This window comes from Artemia sp. Qi Xiang Cuo, chromosome 2 (assembly GCF_049724085.1).
Source record: "Artemia sp. Qi Xiang Cuo chromosome 2, ASM4972408v1, whole genome shotgun sequence".
NCBI lineage: Eukaryota > Metazoa > Arthropoda > Branchiopoda > Anostraca > Artemiidae > Artemia > Artemia sp. Qi Xiang Cuo.
The window spans coordinates 32004363-32027846 of NC_142795.1; the positions used below are offsets into that span (position 1 = coordinate 32004363).

The 23484-nt window shown below is 34.4% G+C and overlaps 3 protein-coding genes across 4 annotated transcripts in view; all 3 read right to left on the minus strand.

Moving 5' to 3' along the window:
- Window positions 1–23484, minus strand: part of TM9SF3 (transmembrane 9 superfamily protein member 3) — a 696120-nt gene that overhangs the window by 133917 nt on the left and 538719 nt on the right. The gene's annotated exons all lie outside the window — the stretch shown is intronic.
- TyrRS (Tyrosyl-tRNA synthetase) overlaps window positions 1–23484 on the minus strand; it is an 89778-nt gene that overhangs the window by 26193 nt on the left and 40101 nt on the right. The gene's annotated exons all lie outside the window — the stretch shown is intronic.
- Window positions 10940–11965, minus strand: LOC148955146 (uncharacterized). Its single transcript, XM_089104796.1, has one exon. The coding sequence runs from the start codon at window positions 11963–11965 to the stop codon at window positions 10940–10942; it is 1026 nt and encodes a 341-aa protein (XP_088960922.1).

The following is a 23484-nucleotide window of genomic DNA, read 5'->3' on the forward strand; positions in this document are numbered from 1 at the left end:
TTCATTTTCATAGAAAAAATTCAGAATCGAAGTTGAACTTTTCTTCTTCCGGGGAAATATTTGGAAAAGAGTTTCAATTTTTTTCATCTCTTTGAGAAAGGTTAGAATTGAACTTAAGAAAATTTAGAATTAACGTGATATTTTTTATCTTCATGAAAAATAGTAACAATCAGAGTATAGCTTTTCCTATCTTCTACGGAAGAATTTAGAAATGAACTTTATATTTTTTATGTCTTGGTGAACTTGAAACTGAAGTGGAAGATTCATACTTTCTCTAGCGAAATTAGAATTGAATTGTGTTTTTTGGTAAAATTCAGAAGAGAACTTGAACTTCTCTATTTTATTTTAAAAATTTGGAACAGTATCTTAAGTTTTTTCTTCTCTTTAAGACAATTCGAAGTTAAATTTAAGAATATTTTAAATTAAATTGAAACTTTTTATCTTCATGGAAAATAATCACAAATCATAGCATCACTTTTCCTATCTTCTACGGAAAAATTTGAACTAAACTTTAAATGTTTTATGTCTTGGTGAACTTAAAACTGAAGTGGAAGCTTTTTTATTTTCTCTGGAGAAATTAGAATTGAATTGTGTTCTTTGGTAAAATTCAGAAGAGAACTTGAAGTTTTCTATCTTCATTGAAAAATTTGGAACAGAATTTAAAATTTTTTCATCTCTTTGAGAAAAATCTTAACTGAAATGGAAATTTCTGATCTTATTTTGAAAAAATTAATTTGATCTTTTCGAGTCTAGTAAACTAAACAACACAAATCTTAAGTTACAAACAGCACACACCTACAAATTACTAAGAAACCTTATCTCAGAAAAGCCTGAAATAACCCACTACCCATCCGAAACTGTAGGTTTCAGACAACAAACACCTATGAGTGACTAAGAATCCTAGCTCTTAAAAGTCCAAAAAGCCAACTACAATCCCAAATCATAATTTTCGGAAAGCAGACATCTATGAAAGGCCAAGAAATCTAGGTCGGAAAAGTCAAAAATAGCAAACCACTCATCCCAAATCATAGGTTTTAGTCAACTAACACCTATGAAAGGCTAAGAAATCCAGCTCAGAAAAGTCAAAAAATAGCAACCCTCACATCCCAAATAATAGGTTTCAGATAACACACACCAACGAAAGACAAGAAATCTAGCTGAGAAAAGCCTGAAATAGTAATTTACATATCCCAAATCATAAGTTTCAAACAACATTCACCTACGAAATACTAAGAAATCTTAGCTCAGAAAAGCCTGAAATAGTCAACTACTCATCCCAAACTAGAAGTTTCAGACAACAAACACCTATGAGGGACTAAGAATCCTAGCTCTGAAAAGTCCAACAAACAAACTACTCCTCCCAAATCATAATTTTCTGAAAGCACACACATATGAAAGGCTAAGAAAACTAGCTCAGAAAAGTCAAAAATAGCAAACCACTCATCCCAAATCATAGGTTTCAGTTAACAAATCCTTACGAAAGGCTAAGAAATCCAGTTCAGAAAAGTAAAAAAATAGCCACCCCCACAACCCAAATCATAGGTTTTTGACAAAACACATCTATGAAAAGCAAAGAAATCTGGCTATGAAAAGTCGGAAATAGCAAATTACACACCTCAAATCATAAGTTTCAGACAACACACACCTACGAAATACTAAGAAACCTTAGCTCAGAAAAGTCAAAAATAGCAAATTAACCATCCCAAATCATAGGTTTCAGACAACAGACACCTATGAAAGGCTAAAAAATCCAGCTCAGAAAAGTCAAAAATAGTAATTTACATATCCCAAATCATAAGTTTCTGACAACACACAGCTATGAAAGGCTAAGAAACCTAGCTCAGAAAAGTCAAAAATAGCAAAATACTCATCCCAAACTATAGGTTTGAGACCACAAACACCTATGAGGGACTAAGAAATCTAGCTCAGAAAAGCCCGAAATAGTAATTTACATATCCCAAATCATAATTTTCTGACAACACACACCTATGAAATGCTAAGAAATCAAGCTCAGAAAGGTCAAAATAGCAAACAACACATCCCAAATCATAGGTTTCAGACAACACATACCTATGAAAGACTAAGAAATCCAACCCAGAAAAGTCAAAAATAGCAACCCATACACCCCAAATCATAGGTTTAAGACCACGAACACTAACGAAAAACGGGGCCCGGGGAGGGCCTTTACCGTTCTGGGGGGGGGGCCTTGAGGGCAAGGTGGTCCTGTAGGAGCTTGGGAGACCTTTGAGGACCGGGGGCTTCCTTTGGGGTGGGGGTAGGGTGATCGGAACCCTTTGGGGTTGGGGTAGAGGACCTCACGACACTGTTCAAATGGATTTTGTGTATTATGACGACCACAGAGTTTCACCCTCAAATCCTCTTCTAAAATCTCTTCAAAAATCATCTTTTAAAATGTCTCTAACTGTTTCACCGAAATAATTCACTAAAATAATAATTTGTTCTGAAAAGATATAACAAAGCCTTAAAAAAGTATTAAAAGGGGGGCTCAGGTGCCTTTGGGGCGGCGGGGGCCCTTGGGGAGCTTGGGGGACCTTTGAGGACGGGGGGCTTCCTTCGGGGTTGGGGTGGGGGGATCGGAGCCCTTTGGGGTTGTGGTAGGGGACCTCACGACACTGTTCAAATGGAACTTGTGTATTATGACGACCACAGAGTTTCACCCTCAAATCCTCTTCTAAAATCTCTTCAAAAATCGTCTTTTAAAATGTCTCCAACTGTTTCACCGAAATAATTTCCTAAAATAATAATTTGTTCTGAAAAGATATAATAAAGCCTTAAAAAATATTAAAATGGGGGCTCTGGAGCCATTGGGGCGCCGGGGGCCCTTTGGGAGCCGAAAGAACCTTTGAGGACGGGTGGCTTCGTTCGCGGTTGAGGTGGGGGGATCGGAACCCTTTTGGGTTGTGGTAGGGGCCCTCACAACACTGTTGAAATGGAACTTGTGTATTATGATGACCACAGAGTTTCACCCTCAAATCCTCTTCTAAAATCATCTTTTAAATCATCTTTTAAAATGTCTCTAAGTGTTTCACCGAAATAATTCCATAAAATGTCTAAAACGGTTTCGCCCAAATAATCCCTAAACGTAATTTCAGCGTATTTCTTTTGTTTTTGGCATCTCTGCGCTGACACATTTCAAATTACTAAGAAACCTGATTCCCGCGCTAAAACAATTCATCACTAAGATGTTTCTTTGAGAATTGTTTCCATAGTGTTTGGTTATTAATATCTTTTGGAGTTCGACCAGTAGAATTGTTTCCGAGGCAATGGCAAAAACCCTGTACCCGTTAGACTCAATGATCCATTAAAGTGAGAAAGTTCCTGTTTTTTCCATTCTTATTGACAAAAACCATAAAACATACATGAATTACTGTTGAAATCCATAAATGTGAGAAACTTCCTGTTTTTCCATTTTCACTGACAAAAACCATAAAACAGACATAAATTACTGTTGACATCCTTTAAAAACATAATAAAAATTGAAAAATAATCATAGATATCAAAGAAAACATCCATAGATATGAGAAAAATAATGTTTTTTCAAGTGAGAAAAATTCTGTTTTTTCATTCTCAGTGAAAAAAACATAAACCACGTGGCCCTGTCACGACTCTAAGATAGCTTTCTACTCATATACAGTATAACAATGCATATACCTGACCACTATGGTTTTTACCACGATAGATCCCACTAGTGGTCTTATTTGAATGTCTTTTGTACGATGCAGGGGAGGTTTTATTTTGTAACCACACTGAATGTAGCTGCAAGTAAGGTACCAAGTAATGTCAAACTGCACAGAGACCCCACCCCCCTCGAATGCGTCCCAAAAATAGAAGATATATGCTATCAAGTATATCACCAAAGGCACATAACCCAGTTTTTTAACTTCGTACGCGATGGCTAGATACTTTTTTTCGACTGTATCAGAGGCTACGCTATAGCGTTGCCTATAGTAAAGGCCATACGGCTCCAATGTTTTATTATTTATCATTATTATTTTTTCCCCCAGAGGCACTTCATATGGAAGGGGTCGTCGTAGAAACTTCAAAGGGGACTCATTCGATTAGAAATCGAGAGTTCTAGTGCCCTTTTTAAGTCGAATGTTATTGGAGGGCAACTAGTGCCCCTCACGCCCATCATTCCCCCAAACACATCCGATCACAATTTTGAGATAGCTATTTGGTTCAGCGTAATTGATTTCCAGATAGAAAATATATTTTTGAGGAGGACACTCCCCCAAAACCCTCAGGGTAAGGGTTTTAAGTTCTGCCCTGCGGGCATATAAGATTTTATAGAAAGTGTTGTCGTAGCAACTTCAAAACAGGCTCATTCGATTAGAAATTCAAAGGGCTAGTGCCCTTTTTAATAGTCGAAAGTGATTGGAGGGCAGCTAGCCCAAACCCCCCCCCCCCCCACACGCATCATTTCCCCGAACACCTTCAATCAAAATTTTGAAATAGACATTTTGATCAGCGTAGTTGATTTCCAGGCAGAAAACGCGTTTTTGAGGAGGACACTCCCCCATAACCCTCAGGGCAAGGGTTTTAAGTTATGCCCTGGGGGCATATAAGGTTTTTATAGAAGGCGTTGTCGAAGAAACTTCAAAAAAGGCTCATTCGATTGGAAATTCAAATGGCTAATCCCCCTTTTAATAGTCAAAAGTGATTGGAGGGCAACTAGCCCCCCCCACGCCCCTGATTCCCCCAAACACATCCAATCAAAAGGGTGAGATAGCCATTTTGTAAAGCGGAGTTGATTTCCAGATAGAAAATATATTTTTGAGAAGGACACTCCCCCAAAACCCTCATGGCAAGAAATTTAAGATATGACCTGGGGGTGTATAAGGTTTTATAGAAGGCGTTGTCGTAGAAACTTAAAAAAAGGCTCGTTCGATTGAAAATTTAAAGGTCTAGTGCCCTTTTTAATAGTCGAAAGTGATTTAAGAGCAACAAGCCCCCCCCCCACGCCCATCATTCCCCCAAACACATCCAATCAAAATTTTGAGATAGCCATTTTGTTCAGCGTAGTTGATTTCCAGATAGAAAACATGTTTTCGAGGAGGACACTCATATAAGGGTTCATATAAGGTTTTTATAGAAAGCTGCAAAAAAGGTTCATTCGATTGGAAATTCAAAGAGCTAGTGCCCTTTGTAATAGTCGAAATTGATTTGAGGGCAACTAACCCCCCTCTCACGCCCACCTTTTCCCCAAACACATCGAATCAAAATTTTGAGACAGTCATTTATTAAACGTAGTTTTAAGGTCTGGAAATTAGGTCTTTGAGGATAACAACCACCCCCTTCTGCCCACAGCCCTCAGGGCAAGAGTTGTAAGTTATGTCCAGGGGGTATATAAGGTTTTGTATAGACAACCGTGTCGTAGAAACTTCAGAAAGGGCTCATTCGATTGGAAATTTAAATGACTAGTTCCCTTTTTAATAGTCGAAAGTGATTCTAAGGCAACTGACATCAAAATTTTGATAGAGCCATTTTGTTCAACGTAGGTGAAAGTTCTGAAAATTACATGTTTGAGCAGGACATTCCCCCCACAGTCTTCAGGGCAAGGGTTATAAGTTATGCTCTGGGGCATATATGGTTCTTATGGAAGGAATGCTCGTATAAACTTCAGAGAGGGCTCATTTTATTGGAATTTAAAAGTTCTAGTTCACTTTTAAAGCGTAAAAGATATTGGAGGGTAACCAGCCCCCCCCCCCAAAAAAATCCTTTTCCCAAATACATCCAATAAAAATTTTAAGATAGCTATTTCATTAAAAATAGTTCAAAGATCATATAAAAAAATTCCGGTGTTGACAAAACCCACCAGGGTCCGGGGGCAGGCGTTGTAAGTTATGCCCTGGAGGCATATACGGGTCTTATGGAAGGGACGCTCATATTAACTTCAAAGAGGGATCATTTGATTGGAAATTGAAAGTTCTACTTCACTTTTTAAGAGTCAAAAGAGATTGCAGGGCACCTAGCCCCCCCCCCCCCCTCCACGCCATTTTTTCCTCAAAGGCATCCAATAATAACGTTGAGATAGATCTTTTGTTTAAATAGTTCAAAGACCTCACCCTCCCCCCTCTCCTACTGTCTACACTAAAGTTTTCTTCTTTATGCCAACTACACTGCCCCAACCCCAAAGACTTTAATAACGTAAAGTTTTGTATGGGAAGAAAGTTAAAAGTTTCGAGAAATTTCGAAGGGACGTTATAACACATCAAAATACAATAATAAGAACTAGATAAAGAACTTTCTATCCAATTACTCCCAGAAATTTTCTCAAACTGAAAATGCTAAAATACTTAAAATTACAGCCATACTTAAAATAAGGTTAAAACACATACTTTGCAATAAATGCTAAATTATTGTGACACAAAAAATCCCCAAAATGGTCTAATCAAAACGATCCTGTTCTTTCTGCATCAACAAATGAAATAGCCTAACTACTGTCTTTTGAAGCTAATTTTTCGATCCATTCATTGTTGCGTGAAAAAATCATGTTTATTTATCAGAGGCATGTAATTAAGTTGTCTATAGCAAAAGCCATAAGGCTTCAATGTTTTATTATTATTAATTTAAAAAAAAACCTTGCATAAAAACAAGTTTTCTAAGAAAAGTAAAGAGCCATATTGAACTCAGGACCAACAGAAATTAATTCCTATTATATTTAAAACTCAAAAAGACCAGAAATTACTGTTAAAGATAAAAGAAACACCGAACGAACAGAAATTAAAATTAACTATCTTACAAACATAAAGATAACCGGTGCAAACATAAACGAATGAATAAAGCTTATATAGCTTCAATTTTTTTTTATATTTTCCCCCCGAGGTGCTTTATATGCAAGGGTAAAAATACAATTTTGTTAAAAAATAGTTGAAAGGTTAAATAACAAAACTCTGGTGTCGACAAAACACCCCAGGGCCCGGGGGCAGGAAAGGATTCTCGTATAGACTTCAGAGGCCTCATTTGATTGGAAATTGGAAGTTCTAGTCCAGCTTTTAAGAGTCAAAAGTGATCAAAGGGCAACTAACCCCCCCCCGCGCCCTTTTTCCACAAAATACATCAGATAAAAACTATTTATAGCTGTTTTGGAAGGAATTCTCGTATAAACTTCAGAGAGGGCTCATTTGATTAGAAATTGGAAGTTCTAGTTCAGTTTTTAAGAGTCAAAGTGATCGAAGGGCAACTAGCCCCTCCCTCACGCCCTTTTCCCCCCAAATACATCAGATAAAAATTTTGAGGTAGACATTTTGTTAAAAAAAAAATCAAGGGCCAGATAACAAAAACTCCGGGGTCGACACATGTAGCACAAACATAAAATGTGTAATATCATTCGTTTCATAACTAATTGGAAAAAAATAAGCTATTTAAAATCAATGAATCAATACAAATGTAGAGCATTGACCTATGGCAATCTGTTCAGAAAATATTGAAAATGTAGTCAATGAAAAACATTCACTCCATACCTTATTTCGTTTCAGACGGATGGATAAACCCACCGGATAAAAATTTGAGGTGACTATTTTGTTAAAAATAGTTCTACCATCAAATATTAAAACTCCAATGTCAACCCAACCCTCCATGGCCAAGAGACAGGTGTTGCAAGTTATACTCTGGGGATATACATGGTTCTTATAGAAGGGATACTCGTATAAACTTCAGAGAGGGCTCATTTGATTGAAAATAGAAAGTTCTAGTTCACTTTTAAGGAGTCAAAAGAGACCGAAGCTTAATTAATCCCCACATGCCCTTTTTCCCCAAACCCATCGGATAAAAATTTTGAGACAGCAATCTTGTTAAAATTGTTCAAACATCAGATAATAAACACTCCGAGGTTGACACAAACCCATTTTTTCACTTTGATATTTTTACTTTGATACCATTTTTGATGCTTTGATGAATATTTGATTTTTTTTTTAAAGTTTGATTTTGAAATAAGAAATTTTTAACCATTAGAAATTTTTTACAATCAAAGACAAAAAAAAATTGATTTAAAAAACTTTTCGATAAATAAGTTTTTCAAAGAAAAGTAAAGGCCATTTTAGACTTAAGCTCAGCAGATGCAAATACCTTTTAAAATTCAAGCTAAAAAAGACCAGAAATTACTCTTAAAGAACAAATCAATCTCAAAATTAACAGAAATTAAATAAAAAATCATAGCAAAAAACATACAAAAATTTATAATTTAAGTGAATAAACTTACTTTAAATCGAGTACAGCTTAGATAGAATATGAAAACCAAGCTTAAAACGAAAGAAATGTTTATCTGTTGAAGTATAAATGACACTTAAAACGAACAGAAATTAGATAATCAATCGATGCAAACAAATATACAATAGATATTAATGTAAATTAACAAATAAATCTAAAAACGAGTGAGACTTAAATTGAATATGCAAATCAAGCTTGAAACGGACAAAAATCACTACAAACAAGAGCTTGTGTATGACCTCCTTCTCTCACTGTAAAAGTCTAGAACCTACTGCGTCATTGGCGCTTTACTAAAAACTATATGGATCTTTAACAGTCTTGGAAAGTATAAACAACATCAAACTGAATATTTGATGCATAATGATATTAATTGTTGAAAGATCCATCAGTTCAAGAATTTATCTCACTGTAATTGTATTTTTGTTTTCAATGCTGTAAGAACTGGAAAAGAAAATATTTGCAACATAATTTGTTTTCAGTTAAGCACCAATGACGCAGTAGGCTTTTGGTTTTTATTTACAGTTAAGGAAGGAGGTAGTATCCAAACACTTGTTTGTAGTGAAACTATATTCGTCTTTAACAACTTTAAAAAGAGCTAATAAATTAAAATGAATATTTGACGCATAATGATATTAATTGCTGAAAGCTCATCAGTTCAAAATGTTACTATAATTTTATTGTTTATTTTCAATATTAAGTACAAAAGAAAACATTTGTCATAAAATTGGTTTTCAGCAAAGCGCCAATGACGCACTAGGTTTTAGACTTTTACAGTGAGAGAAGGAGGTCATACTCAAACTCTTGTTTGTAGTGATTTTTGTTCGTTTCAAGCTTGATTTGCATATTCAATTTAAGTTTCACTCGTTTTAAGATTTATTTATTTATTATAAATGTTTAATTAATAAATAATATATATAATATTTATAAATATTTAAAAAATTTTAAAATGGCCTTTACTTTTCTTTGAAAAACTTATTTTTCAGAAGTTTTTTTTAATTAATACACATTAGAATCCACACCGGTGACAAGCCATTCAATTGTGACACATGTAAGCGCAGCTTTAATCAAAAAAGCATTCTTGCTGCATCAGCACAGGTGTGAAACCATTCAAGTGTAACAGGTATATGCCTGATGATGCAACAAGATTATCTTTTGACGATATTGGTTAAGATAGCACAGCAGTTTACTAACTGACCCAGATTTAAATTTAAGAAATTTCAGTTGCATTAATTTGGCTCTTTTGGGCCTTATAAAATATAATGAGGTTAAGGATGAGCTGACCAACAACTTGTTAAACAATTCAATCAACTCAAGGGGAAGTTTTGGACTTCCAGAGACGCACTTAAAAGGAAATCTCTTTCAATCGCAACGTCCAATCAGTAACTCCACTCTAGAATGTTAATGCCTGAGCTTCGAATATCAGTCTGTGTTGCAAGAAGTAAAAAACATAAAAATATCTTAAATAATGCGTACCTTAAGCCTAACATCAATGATTTGCATTTCTTACCCTCCTATTTTATTCTGATCTAGAGACAGTAGAGATGGTAGAAACGACTGGTCTAATTTTTTTTCTAAGTAATTTCTTTCTCTTCAGCTTTTTCTTCTTTTCTTTGCCTTCTTCAATGCTTCACTATAGGCATTGTTTTTGCTTTTACTATTGGTCCTGATGGTGTGTTATTGCGTGACTGGGTTCTTCGTCCTTGATGATTTTTCAAAAAGGGATATATACTTTTAGAGTTGTCATTACTTCCACCATTATTTCTCCTTGTATAAAGCTTTTATGAAATAAATTTTTCGCTGAATGTGTACTTCATTTCTGGAATTTGGCTAGATGAACATTTCGACCATTTTTCAAACATATCTCTGGTGACAGTAAGAATGATGTTTATTAAGTCAACGTTTGAATTTTGAAGTGCAGTACACAGTGGTGGGATAAACCTACACACTGTTACTGCATATTTCTTCAATGTTGATCAAAGAACGAGAAATTTTACATTTAGGGAGGTTTTCTCGAGAGAACTATGACAATTTAGATTTAGATGTGTTATTAACTTCTTAAGAAGGATCGCGATCATACAAGCGTACAAGTTAGACACGGTCAGCTTCGGGGCCTCTACAGGCATCGATGACTAAAATGCGAGGTTTACCTGTAAGGGTAGACTGTTTGTCAGAGTTTTGCTTTAAAGAGCAGCTTGGGTAGTAGTAATAAATACCGATAGAATTTCCCTCCCTCCCCCCTCCCGCCAAAGAAAAAATGGATAAAGAATTAGTCCTGTAAAGGATTGTGGGTCAAAACCGAAATTCTTCTCAACTTTACGATGTAACTTAAAGAATATGTTCAATGTCCCGCCCAATTCTCCCCTGAGTGAAAGGTTAGTCCAATAAAAAACACAGTTGACCGTTTTTATAACTGATTTTTTGCTCCTCATCCTTACTTCCCGGTTCCAGTTTAGGCATTGTTTTTTATTTTGCCGAGGGAAAAAATTGTTTGCTGTTTTCTGATCTTGTAAATATTTCCTTTGTATTCCGATTTAGATTTGAATTTGGTCAATTCATTGAAATTGAGCGATGGGGAGGGGTGGTTAAAAGTGTATTTTTCAAAATCTAGGGAGGGTGGTTATTTTTATTTTAAAGAAAAAGGGTAAAAAAAAAGTATTTTTTAAATATAGGGGAAAGGGGAAACTACCCTCCCCCCTAGGTGGAATGAGTTTTATACTTGGCGAGAGGTAAATTCGATGTCCAACGCATTATACGCTTCATCATGTCTTGAACGCTCTATTATAACATGTTTTTCTGTTTCCATTTCTTTTACTACATTCATATTTTTTAAACATTCTAAAAAGTAAAATACTATATCAGGGTGTTTATGATCAAAAGCCATTCGTAATGGCGAACACCTTTCATCATCAAAAACATCTAATTGTGCTCCATATGAAAGTAGAAGTTGACAAACGTCAAGTCTGCCTTTCTGTGCTGCGTAATGTAAAGGAGTCCTTTCCCTTCTGTCCCTAGTATTTTGATTTGCTCCTCTTTCTAGAAGGCATCTAATGGAAGATAGTTCAGCTAGGTCCAGTATGGCCAATTGCAAAGGTGTCCTATTATAACAATCTAATGGATCTATTTCCGCACCACGATTTATAAGTGTAAGGTAAATATCGACAATTCTATTTGTTTCAGCGGCATTATGTAAAGGAGTCCTATTCATTCCCTCTCTAGCATTTGGATTTGCACCTTCTTCTAGGAGGCATTGAACTGTTTGAAAACGACCTTTTTCTGTTTCCACATGCGGTGATCTGTTTGGTCTGAATTTAAAGATTGGAGTCCTTGTGGTTGAAACTGAACCGGTTTTCACCAAGTATTTAAATAGAAAGGAATTCTCATATCCCGTAGTTAGTAAAATTGAACAATGCAAAGGCGTTTCGTGTAAATAATTTAAAGCGTCAATTTTTGCACCAGATGAGATGAGTTGCTTACAAATTAAACGGTTTCCCTGTTCGGCAGCGTAATGTAAAGGGCTCATTTCAAAGTTGTCCTTAGCATTTGGATTTGCTCCCCTTTCGAGGAGATAATTGGTGACTCGAATATGGTTGTTGCATACAGCCCAGTGTAAAGGGGTCCTATTTTCACTGTCACTAGCGTCTACCTGTACACCGGATTCGATTAGCTCTCTACATTTTGAAAGATTTCCTCGGGAGGCGTAGTCTATCAGAAACTTTTGTTTAGTACTTAAAACCATTGATTCTATCTAATTACTTAATAATAATTATAGTCCTTACTGAAAACATTGAATGATATAACGAGTTCATTGAATCGAAAGGGAAATAAAACTTATTTTAAAATTCTCAGTTATTTCTCTAGTTTCAATTTAAAAATTAAAATTATTGCTCAGGCACCATAAATACTTTTGCAGTTTACATAATAACTTCAGCGATTCTGAACTGAAAACTAAAATAAAACTTATTATCATATTTTTCTAGTTTCAGTTCACAAATCAAATTTTTGTTAAAACTCTAAAAAAGTTATTACATTTTACATAACTATATCTACATGTTTTGTATAATGTTAAAAATACTATTTTGATTTTCGTATGCAAGAAGATGTTAATAACATTTTCTACTACAGTGTTATAGAAAAATACAGTTTTTGTAAAAAAAAAAAATTTGATTTTGTTAAAAACTATTTTTTTTTAAATTACAAAAGGCACCAGATGTGGCAATTTCCTTTCATATGAGCCATTCGACAGCTCTATATGATACTTTTAAATAAACTTTTCTTATATTTCAGGATGTTAGCTTTATTTTTTGTGTATTAAAGTTTTTTATTAGTAGAAATTTGGATTGCTCTATTTTGATATTTTTTTTTGGTTATTCATTCTTTTTTTCCTTTCAAGCGAGACCATATTTTTTCAAGGTTTAAAATTATTAAGTACACAATACCCCGTGTCGAGTATCTAAAACCTAGCATAAAAAAAAAACTAATTTTTAAATTTTCAGGTATTTATCTTGTTTGAATTACAAAATTAGTATTATTGGTTAGACACCATAAATATTTTTGCCGTTTACATAATAAGTTTAGCGATTCTGGACTGAAAACTAAAATAATTGCAATTAAGACAATAATATGGAGATACGTACTTTACGGGTTACAAACCAAAAAAAGTTTGGTTCCAGGATACAATAATAACTTTGAACTGAGATGAAAAAAAAATTTCTTCCAGGAGACAAAAAGTAAAACTAATTATAAAATTTTCATGTATTTTTGTTGTTTAAATTAAGAAATTACTATTACTGATTAGGCATCATAAATATTTTTGCAATTTACATAATAATTTTAGCGATTTTTAGCACCTCTGCAGCCATGATACTGATGGAAATTACATAATCCCTATTTAAGTTTCAGTTAACATGGGCTAGGTGTCGTTCTTTATTGTAAATTTACTGTAACAACCCGGAATTGAGACAAGTAGCTATTAAGACTATAGATTTCATTACCATGAACTGTTTGATTGCTTCAAAATTCAAATATCTTTGAAAAGACTGCAGTATGAAAATAAATCAAAAATGCAATTTTTTTGACAAAATTGATTCTACTTTAAAAAGTATTTTATTTTTAAAAACAAAAGTGACTAGATGTTGCAATTTCCTTTAAAATGAGCTATTATACAGCTCTCTATGATTTTCCAGTTCCCAGCTAGTTGAGGAGGAAAATCAAGCGGAAAGAAAAAAATATCCCGTTTAGGCAGAATGTTGTAGTAGCTGCCATTTTTCTTGATTTTCAAGCCAATATATTTTCTTTGTTATTCAAGCAAAGGGACAGAAAGCTATCTATAGGGAAGTTTCAGACAAGGTGGTTCTAATGGTGTAATTTTGTTTTGATCTGACTCTTTTCTTAGGAGTTAGGGGTTTTATATTTCTTAACATTGGATTTGATCGTCTCTTACTAGGTTGCTAGCTACCGCTGCAACCCGGATTTAACCCCATTAATTTCCTTTAAAATGAGCCATTGAACAACTATCTACGATGTTCCAGTGCCAAGCTATCTCTGGATACAAAAGAAAAAAAAATATCCCGTTTAGGCAGAATGTTGTAGTAGCTGCCACTTTTCTTGATTTTCAAGCCAATATATTTCCCTTGCTGTTCAAGACAAGTGACAGAAAGTTTACTATACAGGGGTTTCGGACAAGGCGGTTCTAATGGTGTACTTTTTGTTTTGATCTGACTGCTTTGTTAGGAACTATGGGTTTTTATATTTCTTAACATTGGACGTGATCGTCTCTTACTAGGTTGCTAGCTACCGCTGCAACCCGGATTACCTCCGGAACCACCGTATATCAGTTACTATGGGCGAGAGATCTTTCTTTACTGTATTTTCTTAGGAGTTAGGGGTTTTTATATTTCTTAACATTGGACGTGATCGTCTCTTACTAGGTTGCTAGCTACCGCTGCAACCCGGATTACCTCCGGAACCACCGTATATCAGTTACTATGGGCGAGAGATCTTTCTTTACTGTATTTTCTTAGGAGTTAGGGGTTTTTATATTTCTTAACATTGGACGTGATCGTCTCTTACTAGGTTGCAAGCTACCGCTGCAACCCGGATAAAAAAATTCACATATATTTAGTTATGAGAGGCAGATTGGCCGAGTGGTCCAAGGCACTAGTGTTAGCCACCAGTCTCTTCAGATGCGTGGGTTCAAATCTTACCGCTGGTATACGATTATGATTTATGTTCAAAAATCAAATATCTTTGAAAGACTGCAGTATGAAAAGACATCAAAAATGCAGTTTTTAATTGAAAAGTTTATTCTCTCTTAGAAATAATTTATTTTAGCTACAAAAGGTTTTTAACCCAATTAATTTCCTTTAAAATGAGCCATTGAACAACTTTCTACGATTTTCCAGTGCCAAGCTATCTCTGAAAAACAAGAAGAAAAAAATATCCCGTTTAGCCAGAATGTCGTAGTAGCTGCCACTTTTCTTGATTTTCAAGCCAATATATTTCCCTTGCTCTTCAAGCCAAGGGACAGAGGGCTGAGAGCCAAGGGCTCTTCAAGCCTCTTACTAGGTTGCTAGCTACCGCTGCAACCCGGACGACTCTTTTTTTTAGGAACTATGGGTTTTTATATTTCTTAACATTGGAAGTGATCGTCTCTTACTAGGTTGCTAGCTACCGCTGCAACCCGGACAACCAGGATGACGTCAGTTACAACTTGGGTTTCATTTTATGCTATCATTACAAACAGGAAAAAGCCTATGGCTTTTTCTTCTTTGAAATAGTAAGAGACGAACCTCAAGCAATCAAGTAGCTAACTAAGTCCAATGTATGCAGTGGTATGTTATTCCAAGGATCCTCTTTTAATGTAATGTTTTGATCTCACCCTTTTTTAGGAGCTATGGGTTTTTATAATTCTTAACATTGGACATGATCTTCTCTTACTAGGTTGCTAGCTACCGCTGCAACCCGGATATAATATTAATTATAATCTTATTTTACTTACTATGGGCTGGAAGTTTGTTCTTTACTGTAACTTTAATGTAAAAATGTATCCCTTATGTATGATTTCCAAATGATCGTCTTTTAATATAATTTCAGTTACTATGTACTAAAGTTCTTTCTTTAGTGTAATTTTAACCCCATTAATTTCCTTTAAAATGAGCCATTAAACAACTCTCTACGATGTTCCAGTGCAAGGCTATCTGTTGAATTACTAACCTAATACTATAATTAAGTGGCATATAAAATTTAGTACAGGCAAGAGGTCGTTCACTATTATAATTTTCTAGGAGTTATGTGTTTTTATATTTCTTAACATTGGACGTGATCGTCTCTTATTAGAGCACATGAAACTGGCAGAAACAAAGTAGGTGGACCCAATTTCTCAATCATTGACTTTACTTTATAGGAAAGAGATTGAAAATACTGCTGAGATCCTCTGATTTTTGATTGAACGGAAAACAAAGTCGCGTCCATCTCTCCATCACGGGAATGAAGCCAGTTTATAAATTGACGAGCATTTTGATTTGGTTTCATATTCCGCAACATATGACCGACACTATTACACATGTAAGAGAATTCTTGCAATTGGAAGCTGTGAAAAAGAAACTGTTTGTCAAGACGAAACTTAGTATGTCTGCTAAGAAGCCTTGATTTAAAATATTCTGCATTCCTAATCCGAAATGGTCTTGCCTTGTCACGCAAGCCATATTTGCCTTTCGGGAAAAGATTTGGAAACACTTTTAGATCAAGTTCTTCCTGAAATAAGTCTTCGCTCTCACCTTTTAGTTTCTTGATTTGAAATTGGTCAGTACCAAGATCTTTCATCTGCTTAAAATCTTCAATGAAGTCTTTTGGAACCGCTGAACTGAGAGGCTGGACAGAAAAATGTTCAACCAATGTAGATTTTGCACTTTCTGTCAGTTTTTGAAGGATTGCAGCTTCCGTTATTTCAGGAAAATTATCAACACCAACCGCTTTTTCAGCAAGACGTGCTTCAAGTATTTTATTTAAATCTTCTAGGGTGAATGCAAGTATTTTTTGATAGAGACGGTTGTTCTCTCTTATCCACAGCAGTGCTCCAAGGACTTTTCTCAGATCTATTAGTGCAGTCCAAACATTCTTGTTGTAAGTAGGCTGACCATTGACAATGACTACAAAACTATCAATGTTAAGAAGTTTTTCAGGCTGAATATCTGCATTTGCTTGTACATCAACAGGTAGATATACTATTCTCCCCTTAAGAGCGTCAACAAGTTCTGTTCTAGGTCTCTTCAATGCAGTTACCTGCCCTAATCTGACAATCATAAGACAAGGCATTACAAATCGAATCATTGCCATTCGTTTGTCATGGTTTGTTATTCCAGTGATCGTCTTTTAATGTAAATAACGTTCTCTAATACGCTGAATCTGATGGTGTGATTTTCATTACGATTCTTTTAATTTTAATTGATGTTTTTACCTTTTCTTGAAAATAGGCTAAATTTTCTCAGGCTCTTAACTTTTGATGGATATGAGTATACTTGTTAAACTTACATATTTAAAATCAGCATAACAATCCAATTCATTTGATTCATCTATTAATATTAAAACTCCATTTTAGAGTTTCGATTACTACTGAGACGAGTCGCTTTTAATGTATATTTCGTTACCAAGAACTGTTTGATTATTTAATTTAATTTTATTTACTATAGCCTAGAGTTAGTTCCTTATTATAACTTTTTTCAGGAGTTATGGGTTACTTTAGTTTTCTACTATGGGGCGTGATCATCTCTGACTTGGCTGCTAGCTACCGCTGCAACCCAGACATCTATATAATGATTCTATGTAACACTCAGTTAGTCGTTCTTTAATGTAACTTGATTTTCAAACCAAAATATTTTTTCTTTGTTATTCAAGCCAAAGGAAGGCAAGTTTACTATATAGAAGTTTTGGACAAGGCAGTTCTAATAGTGTACTTCTTGTTTTGATCTGAATCTTTTTTCAGGAGTTATTCGTTACTGTAATTTTTACCATGGGGCGTGATAGTCTCTTAGTAGGTTGCTAGCTACCGTTGCAACCCGGAAATCTATATAATGATTCTATATAACACTCAATTAGTCGTTCTTTAATGTAATTTCTATTCACGTCATAGCTCTAATATAAAACTATGACGACATTCAATATTTATCTAGTAGGGTTTCAGACAAGGTAATTCTAATGATGTACTTTTGTTTTGATTTGACTCTATTTTTAGGAGTTTTGTTATATGTCTTAGCATTGGACTGATCGTCTTCTCTTACTAGATTGCTAGCTACTGCCGCAACCCAGATTCACATATATATTTATTTATGAGAGGCAACCTGACCGAGTGGTCCAAGGCACTGGTGTTAGCCACCAGTCTCTTCGGAAGCGTGGGTTCAAATCTTACCGCTGGTATACGATTATGTTTGAAAGACTGCAGTGTGAAAAGACATTTAGGAGCTATGGGTTTTTATATTTCTTAAGATTGGACGTGATCGTCTCTTACTAGGTTGCTAGCTACCGCTGCAACCCGGATTAAAGGTAGAACTCTTTCTAATTGATTACAAACAGGAAAAAGCCTACGACTTTTTCTTCTTTGAAATAGTAAGAGACTAGCCCCAAACAATCAAGTAACTAACTAAATCAAATGTATGTATTGGGTTTTTATTCCGATGACCGTCTTTTAGTGGAAAATTTTAATATATTGACCTTAAATATAATAACTGTACTAGCCTATACTATAGTTAAGTGGCCTATAAAATTTAGTATAGGCAAGAGGTCGTTCTTTACTGTAAACATAGTAATATCCAAAAGAAATGTTGCATGTTTAGTGAAAAGCTTCCGAGGTATGAACCGGCAACTGTGGAACAGTTTATAGATGTAATGGGAAATTTTATAGATCACTGTGAATATATGGAGGCATAATTGTTCTTTACTTAGTTTCAGCTTTAATTCGATGATCCAAACTTTATGTACTAACTACATCCAAAGACTATGACGTCATTGATTAATATTGTATATAAAAAATTAAGTTTTTCGTAAAAAAAATTAATTAAAAAAAAAATTAAGTACAAATAGCGCTAGATCTAGAGATTTCCTTTAAAATGAGCCATTGAACAACTCTCTACGATGTTCCAGTGCCAAGCTATCTGTGGAAAAGAAAGAAAGAAAAAAATATCCCGTTTGTGGAGAATAACGTGGTTAAAGTCAATTTTCCTGATTATCAAGCCAATATATTTTCTTTGTTATTCAAACCGCAGGGCGGTAAGTTTCCTTTATAGGGGTTTCGGACAAGGCGGTTCTAATGGTGTACTTTTTGTTTTGATCTGACTCTTTTTTTAGGAGTTAGGGGTTTTTATATTTCTTAACATTGGAGGTGATCGTCTCTTACTAGGTTGCTAGCTACCGCTGCAACCCGGAAATACAAACAGGAAAAAGCCTACGGCTTTTTCTTCTTTTAAATAGTAAGAGACGAAACTCAAACAATCAAGTAGCTAACTAAGTCCAATGTATGGAATGGTTTGTTATTTCAGTGATCGTCTTTTAATGTAAAAATATTTAAATACTGTAATCTTAACTATAGTGAAGTTGCGTATAAAAGTTAGTATAGGGAAGAGTTCGATCTTTATTATAAAGTATCTAAAACCTAGCATAAAACAAAACTAATTTTAAAATTTTCAGGTATTTATCTTGTTTGAATTACAAAATTAGTATTATTGGTTAGACACCATAAATATTTTTGCAGTTTACATAATAAGTTTAGTGATTCTGGACTGAAAACTAAAATAATTGCAATTATGAGACAATAATATGGAGATATGTACTTTACGGGTTACAAACCAAAAAAAGCTTGGTTCCAGGATACAATAATAAATTTGAACTGAGATGAAAAAAAAATTTCTTCCAGGAGACAAAAAGCAAAACTAATTTTAGAATTTTCATGTATTTTTGTTGTTTAAATTAAAAAATTACTATTACTGATTAGGTATCATAAATATTTTTGCAGTTTACATAATAATTTTAGCGATTAAGCCAAAAAAGAAAATTTTGGTTCCAGGAGTTTCGGTTACTATTGAGACAAGTAGCTATTATTACTATAGAGTTCATTACATGGACTGTTTTATTGCTTCAAAATTCAAATATCTTTGAAAAGACTGCAGTATGAAAATACATCAAAAATGCAATTTTTTTGACAAAATTGATTCTACTTTAAAAAGTATTTTATTTTTAAATACAAAAGTGACTAGATGTTGCAATTTCCTTTAAAATGAGCTATTATACAGCTCTCTATGATTTTCCAGTGCCCAGCTAGCTGAACAGAAAAAAAAAGCGGAAAGAAAAAAATATCTCGTTTGTGGAGAATAACGTGGTAAAAGTCAATTTTCTTGATTTTCAAGCCAATATATTTTCTTTGTTATTCAAGCCAAAGGGCGGTAAGTTTCCTTTATAGAGGATTCGGACAAGGCGGTTCTAATGGTGTACTTTTTGTTTTGATCTGACTCTTTTTTAGGAGTTGGGGGGTTTTATATTTCTTGACATTGGAGGTGATCGTCTCTTACTAGGTTGCTAGCTACCGCTGCAACCCGGATTTTTATATTTCTTAACATTGGACGTGATCGTCTCTTACTAGGTTGCTAGCTACCGCTGCAACCCGGATGCTAGCTATCGCTGCAACCCGGAAAAAAAACACATTGTGCCCACATCGTTCTTTACTCAGGCAGTGCTAGCGCGCTGCCTATGATAATAAACTGATTACACACAGGAAGCTTTTTCTTCTTTTAAATAGTAAGAGACGAGTCTCAAATAATCAAGTAGCTAGCTAAGTCCAAAGGTATGCAATTTTTGTTATTCCAATGATCGTTTTTTATTGTAACTAGGTTTCAGCCATCTCTACAGCCATGATACTATTGGAAATTACATAATCCCTATTTATGTTTTAGTTAACATGGGCAAGGTGTCGTTCTTTATTGTATACCCCTGGAACCACCATTTATCAGTTACTATGGATGAGAGATCGTTCTTTACTGTAGCAACCCAGATAATTATAATTATAATTCATGAATGAGACCATTTACAGTTTTGACGTTTCTTATATAGTAATTATGACGTCACTGCATCAAAAATACAGTTTTTATTGGAAAAATTTATTCTCTTTTGGAAATAATTTATTTTAGTTACAAAAGGTTTTTAACCCAATTAATTTCCTTTAAAATGAGCAATTGAAAAACCATCTACGATGTTCCAGTGCCAAGCTATCTCTGGATACAAAAAAAGAAAAAAGAAAAAATATCCCGTTTGGGGAGAATAACGTGGTTAAAGTCAATTTTCTTGATTTTCAAGCCAATATATTTCCCTTGCTGTTCAAGCCAAGGGACAGAAAGTTTCCTATACAGGGGTTTCGGACAAGGCGGTTCTAATGGCGTACTTTTTGTTTTGATCTGACTCCTTTGTTAGGAACTATGGGTTTTTATATTTCTTAACATTGGACGTGATCGTCTCTTACTAAGTTGCTAGCTACCGCTGCAACCCGGAAACAGTATGAAAATACATCAAAAATGCAATTTTTTTGACAAAATTGATTCTACTTTAAAAAGTATTTTATTTTTAAATACAAAAGTGACTAGATGTTGCAATTTCCTTTAAAATGAGCTATTATACAGCTCTCTATGATTTTCCAGTGCCCAGCTAGCTGAGCAGAAAGAAAAAGCGGAAAGAAAAAAATATCCCGTTTGTGGAGAATAACGTGGTAAAAGTCAATTTTCTTGATTTTCAAGCCAATATATTTTCTTTGTTATTCAAGCCAAAGGGAGGTAAGTTTCCTTTATAGAGGATTCGGACAAGGCGGTTCTAATGGTGTACTTTTTGTTTTGATCTGACTCTTTTTTTAGGAGTTGGGGGGTTTTATATTTCTTGACATTGGAGGTGATCGTCTCTTACTAGGTTGCTAGCTACCGCTGCAACCCGGATCTATTAGTAGAAATTTGGATTGTTCTATTTTGATATTGTTTTTGGTTATTCTTTCTTTTTTTCCACTCGCGTGAGACCATATTTTTTCAAGATTTAAAATTATTAAGCACACAAAAATCCCGTGTCGAGTATCTAAAACCTAGCATAAAACAAAACTAATTTTAAAATTTTCAGGTATTTATCTTGTTTGAATTACAAAATTAGTATTATTGGTTAGACACCATAAATATTTTTGCAGTTTAAATAATAAGTTTAGTGATTCTGGACTGAAAACTAAAATAATTGCAATTATGAGACAATAATATGGAGATATGTACTTTACGGGTTACAGGATACAATAATAAATTTGAACTGAGATGAAAAAAAAAATTTCTTCCAGGAGACAAAAAGCAAAACTAATTTTAGAATTTTCATGTATTTTTGTTGTTTAAATTAAAAAATTACTATTACTGATTAGGCATCATAAATATTTTTGCAGTTTACATAATAATTTTAGCGATTAAGCCAAAAAAAGAAAATTTTGGTTCCAGGAGTTTCGGTTACTATTGAGACAAGTAGCTATTATTACTATAGAGTTCATTACATGGACTGTTTTATTGCTTCAAAATTCAAATATCTTTGAAAAGACTGCAGTATGAAAATACATCAAAAATGCAATTTTTTTGACAAAATTGATTCTGCTTTAAAAAGTATTTTATTTTTAAATACAAAAGTGACTAGATGTTGCAATTTCCTTTAAAATGAGCTATTATACAGCTCTCTATGATTTTCCAGTGCCCAGCTAGCTGAGCAGAAAGAAAAACCGGAAAGAAAAAAATATCCCGTTTGTGGAGAATAACGTGGTAAAAGTCAATTTTCTTGATTTTCAAGCCAATATATTTTCTTTGTTATTCAAGCCAAAGGGAGGTAAGTTTCCTTTATAGAGGATTCGGACAAGGCGGTTCTAATGGTGTACTTTTTGTTTTGATCTGACTCTTTTTTTAGGAGTTGGGGGGTTTTATATTTCTTGACATTGGAGGTGATCGTCTCTTACTAGGTTGCTAGCTACCGCTGCAACCCGGATGATGACGTTCATTATTTATCTAGTAGGGTTTCAGACAAGGTATTTCTAATGATGTACTTTTGTTTTGATCTGACTCTATTTTTAGGAGTTTTGGGTTTTTATATTTCTTAGCATTGGACTGATCGTCTATTACTAGGTTGCTAGCTACTGCTGCAACCCAAATTCACATATATATTTATTTATGAGAGGCAGCCTGGCCGAGTGGTCCAAGGCACTGGTGTTAGCCACCAGTCTCTTCAGAGGCGTGGGTTCAATTCTTACCGCTGGTATACGATTATGTTTGAAAGACTGCAGTGTGAAAAGACATCAAAATGCAGTTTTTGGTGGAAAAATTTATTCTCTTTTAGAAATAATTTATTTTAGTTACTATAGATTTTTAACCCAATTAATTTCCTTTAAAATGAGCTATTGAACAACCCTCCACGATGTTCCAGTGCCAAGCTATCTCTGGATACAAAAAAAGAAAAAAAAAAGAAAAAAAAAGAAAAAAATATCCCGTTTAAGCAGAATGTTGTAGTAGCTGCCACTTTTCTTGATTTTCAAGCCAATATATTTCCCTTGCTGTTCAAGCCAAGGGACAGAAATTTTACTATGCAGGGGTTTCGGACAAGGCGGTTCTAATGGTGTACTTTTTGTTTTGATCTGACTCTTTTTTTAAGAACTATGGGTTTTTATATTTCTTAACATTGGACGTGATCGTCTCTTACTAGGTTGCTAGCTACCGCTGCAACCCGGATTCCTTATATACTAATTATGACGTCACGGCGTATGACGTTATGTATTCATGAATGAGACCATTTACAGATTTGACGTTTCTTATATAGTAATTATGACGTCACTGCATCAAAAATACAGTTTTTATTGGAAAAATTTATTCTCTTTTATAAATAATTTATTTTAGTTACTATAGATTTTTAACCCAATGAACTTCCTTTAAAATGAGCTATTGAACAACCCTCTACGATGTTCCTGTGCCAAGCTATCTCTGGATACAAAAAAAGAAAAAAAAAATATCACGTTTGGGGAGAATAACGTGGTTAAAGTCAATTTTCTTGATTTTCAAGCGAATATATATCCCTTGCTGTTCAAGCCAAGGGACAGAAAATTTCCTATACAGGGGTTTCGGACAAGGCGGTTCTAATGGTGTACTTTTTGTTTTGATCTGACTCCTTTTTTAGGAGCTATGGGTTTTTATATTTCTTAACATTGGACGTGATCGTCTCTTACTA